This window comes from Sinocyclocheilus grahami, unplaced genomic scaffold (assembly GCF_001515645.1).
Source record: "Sinocyclocheilus grahami isolate Dianchi unplaced genomic scaffold, SAMN03320097.WGS_v1.1 scaffold897.1, whole genome shotgun sequence".
Lineage (NCBI taxonomy): Eukaryota > Metazoa > Chordata > Actinopteri > Cypriniformes > Cyprinidae > Sinocyclocheilus > Sinocyclocheilus grahami.
This window is the reverse complement of record NW_015506076.1, coordinates 125,575-131,574: the sequence shown is the minus strand read 5'-3', so window position 1 is coordinate 131,574 and position 6,000 is coordinate 125,575. Positions and strand designations below refer to the sequence as shown.

The 6,000-nt window shown below is 33.4% G+C and overlaps 1 protein-coding gene across 2 annotated transcripts in view; it reads left to right on the top strand.

Moving 5' to 3' along the window:
* The window catches only part of LOC107563913 (netrin receptor UNC5D-like), a 230,785-nt gene that overhangs the window by 169,517 nt on the left and 55,268 nt on the right, over positions 1-6,000 (top strand). For both annotated transcript variants that reach the window (XM_016248895.1, XM_016248894.1), the window contains exon 3: positions 5,015-5,158. In XM_016248895.1, the coding sequence (XP_016104381.1) occupies positions 5,015-5,158 (144 nt within the window). The remainder of the gene's footprint in view (positions 1-5,014; positions 5,159-6,000) is intronic.

The window sequence follows — 6,000 nt, the reverse complement described above, 5'->3', positions numbered from 1 at the left end:
ACACACACACACACACACACACACACACACACACACACACACACATATATATATATATATATATATATATATATATGATATTTCGGATATTTTATCTTTTATTTATAATGTATTCATTTTATAAATTTTCTATTGTTGATATAAAATATTTAAATTTTACATTTTTTATTTAATTTTTTTAAATAAAAAAATTGAATTTTTGAATTTTGCAGTTTTGCAGTATACATATGAATTAGCAAATGTTTTTCAGCATTTTGGTAACAATTATAGCTTCTAATTAATATGTATGAACCAAACTTAACACATAATTTTTCTTTACTTATGTTATGAAAATACAGAATTTGTTTGTTATTTGTCTAATATATACTTCTTGATTTAATTCCCAAAAATCTTTCAGCAGTATTTTAATGAAAAAATTATTACATAATTTATTACAACAACATTGAACATCAATATTCATTTTACTACAAAAAAAAAAAATATATATATATGTAATAAACCTGAATGTGTGTATGTATATATGTAATATATACAATATATAACAACATAGTTGAGCAGAAAACATCCAGGTTAAAAAAAATCTCTTACTATCATAATTTCCAAAAACATTGAACATTAACAGCACTGGAGTGCTGACATTGCGTAAGCCTGACTGCTTGTCGAACATAATGTTTTTAATATTGCATGACAAATCAAATAAGACGTTGATGCATGTAATCACAAGAAGCAGAATTCCACTTCGAACGAGCACAGGATGTGAAAAAGCTCCATTCCTGATAGATGCACAGACATTTCATCATTTCATAGTTGGCACAGAGCTTGGCGCAAGTTCAGGAATACAATATGTCTGTGTGTTTACATGCACAATATGAAAAGAATAACCAAAACTCTCAGAAGATGCCAAGTGTGTATTAGAGCCACTCCAGAGAGGAATACAACAGGGTATTGGAAGCACTATAGATGTGTATCTGGGCTTCTTAGTTAATCCATGGCCTCAAGGTCTTTGACAGCCAAAACAGGATGTCGCATTAGGTTGGTTTGTGGGAGATTTTCTTCTATCTACTCTAATGGATGCATCAGAAACAATGGGCTTACTATTGCATATGGGTCTATGTGCTTCCTGTAAGGCCACACACAACACTGGCATCAACTTCAGCATTCTCCATATGCCACACATTCATAATCGTTAGTCATGCCTTACTGTTTTCTGCTTTCCTTTGTCTGTACACACACGCTCTGTCTCTGTCCGGGGCCTGAAATTATGATTTATATGGTTTATTTAAAGCCAACGGTGCCTCCAGTGAAACAGTTTCCTCCATGGCAGCACTTTGTCCGAGCAGTCACACTCAAGCTTCTTGTCATTTAGTTCCAAACTTGGCTTGAGCATCTCGATTCCTCTGAGTATCTGTGGACGAGCGCTGGAAGGTTCCAGTTTCTTGGCTGCATCCCCAGAGGCGGAATTGGATGTGACCGAATCTGTATCTGAGGTGGTGTGTACATATCTTCTTGCCAATAGCAATAAATTGAGAAAATGTACCAGCCATAAATATTTCTTACAGGCTATGATTCTATATTTTGCCTGTTTTTTTTTTTGTTTTTGTTTATTTATATATATATATATATATATATATATATATGTTTATTTATTTGTTTTTTTAGAACAATGAAATTGACAAACATTTCCGTCATTATTAGATGTTATTCTGCAAATCATTCTAGCAATTTAAACCACAAGTTCCTAGTAAAGTAATAAAATGTTATTGTCCATTTTTTATTTTTGTATTTATTTATTTACTCCAATTTGCCATTTGGCTTTGGTAACTACACCATCTGGTTTATTTTTTATTATAGAATATTAAATTTTGTATTTTATTATTCTGAAAATATTTTGATAATTTATTAGATAAAGAATACAGTAATACTGTGAAATATTATTTCAATTTAAAATACCGGTTTTCTATTTTAATTTATTATAAATAAGTAATCTGTTCTTGAAATAGCTGAATTTTCAGCAGCCATCACTCCAGTCTTCAGTACATGTCACATGATCCTTCCGAAATCATTCTAAAATGCTGATTTGCTGCTCAAGAAGCATTTATTATTAATATTCTTTTCTTTATTTAACCAGGTTAAAAACTCATTTAGATTAACATGTCTTTAGCAAGAGTGACCTGGCCAAGAAAGCAGCAACAAATAACATAGTATATACAAGTTTACATCATAACACAAAACATAAATCAAAGATCACAACAACAATTCACCAAAGGATAAAACACACAGCTTGTTAAAAGTAACTTAAATTCATGTAATGATGGAAACACAGTCAGCTTTAGAATGTTTTGTAGATTATTCCAAGCCAAAGTAGCATTATATCCAAAACCCTTTTTCCCTAGCTCTGTTCGAACCCGAGGGACTTTAAAATATAACAGATCGTTTGAACGTAGTTTGTAGCATACCTTTGATTTAGAAAAACTCAGAGACAGATAAGATGGAGTTAGACCACAAATAGACTTATAAATAAAACAATACCAATTCAAAATTCTTCGGGTTTACAACGATGGCAACTCAATATGACTTTAATATTAACATTAAAAACAGTGTTGTGCTGATTAATATTTTTGTGGAAAACATAATGCTTTTTTCAGGATTCTTTGTGTAGGAATTTCATATTTTATTTGTAAGAGAAATCTATGTCATTATTGTCACTTTTGATCAATTTAATGTATCCTTACTGAATAAAAGGACTAATAGCAGTATTCACATTACATTTACTGCTCAAGTGATTGGCTCAAAACATCCTGGCAGCAGAACTGAGAGACCATGAGCAAAGATGGTTGAGCATTGCCAACTGCCAATGAGATAAATAGGAATGAACAGACATTTTTCTCCTGGTATTAAAGACCTCCTTGATTTCTACAGGTTATTTTGCCAAGTCATTTAGAGGTCTCACTTTCAGTATGTATAATCCTAAATGCAGCTCTACAAGTATTTTCATTTCGTATTATCCACAGGAGCCTTCATTGCAGGCCGTATATTCAACACTGTCGCATTATCCTGTGAATACACATATTTGATCTGTTTTCCTGGGAAATGTGTTTTTTTATGTTATTTTGTTATCTTTATTTTTTTAATGAGTTAAAAATGGTCCTTATCAAACTTGATTGAAAATTATTCACATTTTAAATCATTATCAAATTATTATTATTATTTTTTTTTTTTTAATCAGGCGGGTTTTGGTGAGCTTTTGGGCTGGAAACCACCCACCCGATCTGGCAATACTGTCTGCCTCTGCCACCACTGCTGCTGCTGCTGTCTTTTCTCTTCGTTTTGGCACAGGAATCATAGTTTCTGTTCTGTCAGTTTTGTTCTGTTCCCCACAGGCCTGTTTGAAAGATAATCATTCAGATTTAAAGGATTATAGATGCTTAGAGTCCTGACCTGACTCAGTCTCCCGTTATTTAGCAATACCCTTTTCATTTCAAATTCTCTCTGTCTCTGTCTCTCTCTCCCTCTCTCTGCTCAAGCAGCCAAGCGTGCTTCTTGGACTGAGCAATTTCAAATTGATTTTCCATTGCTTACCTTAATATCATTAAAGATGAGTCTCATTTTCTCTCAGCAGAGCAAATACACCCACAGAGACCCACACGGAGGCTCGCATTAATGCCGCCGTCTGCGACAGAGTTTCATAGTCGTAATTCTCCCTCCGCTCACCCTTAACATAATTGTGTCTCTAATTCACAGAATGGTTTCATTTAAAATGTTTTCACTTTTGTAACCATTAACTCGCTCTCATATATCGGGTCTTTCTTTTGCAGTGCGCGCCTTGACTCGACACTCACCGTTGCCCTGGCTCGTATACTTTGGTTGCATTTTGCAAAGCTTTCTGGGCATTGACTGTGAGAAGAGTGTAATCCACCACCTCAATCACTTCCTGCATAATTTAATGTTTGGTCGGCACGACAACAGTACTAAAATTAGGCTTATGACCAGAAGAATACATTATAGAGCAGTCTGGGAGGAGAGTAGCATGGTTGAAGAGGAGCCTGGGGAACATTTTTAAAAGTCTACAGGAAGATGTGCATTATTATAATTCCCATAATCCTGCTTTCTGACTCATACCATTTACGCTTTTTAATCTGTTACCTGGTCGTGGTTCTTGCAAGAACCACAAGGGTTTGAAGAGTTCATTAAACACAAACTAGACCCAAATGGTCTTATGCAATATTGGAATTAAATGAACATTAGAGCATTACGATAGATGTGTGGTAAAAGCAGGGCTGTTTATTTCGAACCCTCTGAGGGAATATGGCTTAACTGGCTTTTAATTTTAGTGTCTGCTATTTGTTTAACTCCATTTAAAGCTACTTTGAAACTTTTCATGCTGTAAGATTTTCATAGCTTAGAGTTCAATTACATTTAAGGTATTTTTAAATATATAACTATTTGATGATTTATTTATTTCAATCAGTCAGAGCAGTATGTATGTAGTGTATCAGGGACCAAAAATCTAATTGGGAATCTCAATTAGAGTGACCATTAAATGTGCACAGAAAAAAATTACACTTAATACACAAATAAAACTAGAAAATATGTCAAATTCTATTGCTGATTCAAAAATAGGGATGAACAACAGTTTAACTAAATATTTTGCTTCAAAAATACATAAAATGGCTCACAGGGACTTGTGCGCAGAGCCTGGAATCAGTGAATCGTAAGAGAGAGAGAGAGAAGCATTTAGGAAAATGCTTTGATTATTCAGTTCGCTGTGCAAACAATGTGGTATAAAACATTTTAACAGGTTACACTGCGGGGATTTTTTTTTTCCGGAAAAAAGTAACTCATTACTGGAAAAGCTGCATTGTTTTGGAAACAGCTGAGCTGCTGCAAAACGCAGTTAAAGTTCAAGGCATCGCTACCTTTAGTTAGTACTGATTTTCAAAGACTGTAGCCATCATAAAATGTGGATCGTGTCTCTTTTTTATTCTTAGCCCTTCCATTTTTCCTTTCCGTGCAGGGCTGAAGATCCGTGAAGTGATGATAAATGTGTCCAGACAGCAGGTGGAGGACTTCCACGGACCAGAGGACTACTGGTGTCTGTGTGTGGCCTGGAGTCATCTGGGCACCTCCAAGAGTCGCAAAGCCACCGTCCGCATTGCATGTCAGTATAATCATAGCCCGTTTTTTTCAAAAATAACTTTCCACTTTGGAATTCTTACAGTTTTTTCTAATAGTATTTATACAAAGTGGCTAGTTTTTTTTTTTTTTTTTTTACAGCACCAAATGGAATTGCAAAAATACTGTAAATTACTTTACAAATAGGTTTCCCTAACTCTTGTGCCTTGTGTTACTGCAAAGATTAAACCAGCATTATTTTATTATTATTTATATACGATTATGGTAATAAAAACTGAAAAAAGTCGGCACTCCTAGTCTTTAAAAATACAAAATTTTAATGACTATCACACAGGTGAAGTTTCGAGCACCCAGGCTCGTCATCAGTCAATACAATTATGGTATTAATTAATATTTTGAATTAGCTTTTTTTATTTAAATTTTAATTTTTGAAATATTTTTAGTTTTCGTTTGTATAACATTTTAAATTTATATTTATTTCATTTCAGTTTTATTTCAATTACTTTTTTAATAATTTTTTTTATGTTTAGTTTTAATTAATAACACTGGATAGTACCACCCTTAAATAATGGCATTATTTGAACCCCATTAGCTGATGACTTTAGTTGACCTGCAAGAGAATTTTACTGTTGAAGCCATTTTATGCTAATGCCGGTAGTGAGACTCTAGAATTGTTTGCATTAACATTCATGTATGGAATATCAGTTCAGACCTTACTTTTAGTTGCACTGAAAGGTAGAATATGCTAATATTGAATACACACATCACATTTAAATCATTCAAATTGTTTGAACAAAAAATATCTACTTGATTTATCTAATAACGTAGTAGCTACATGCTACCAGTGTTCTTTTGGTTTCCATATAG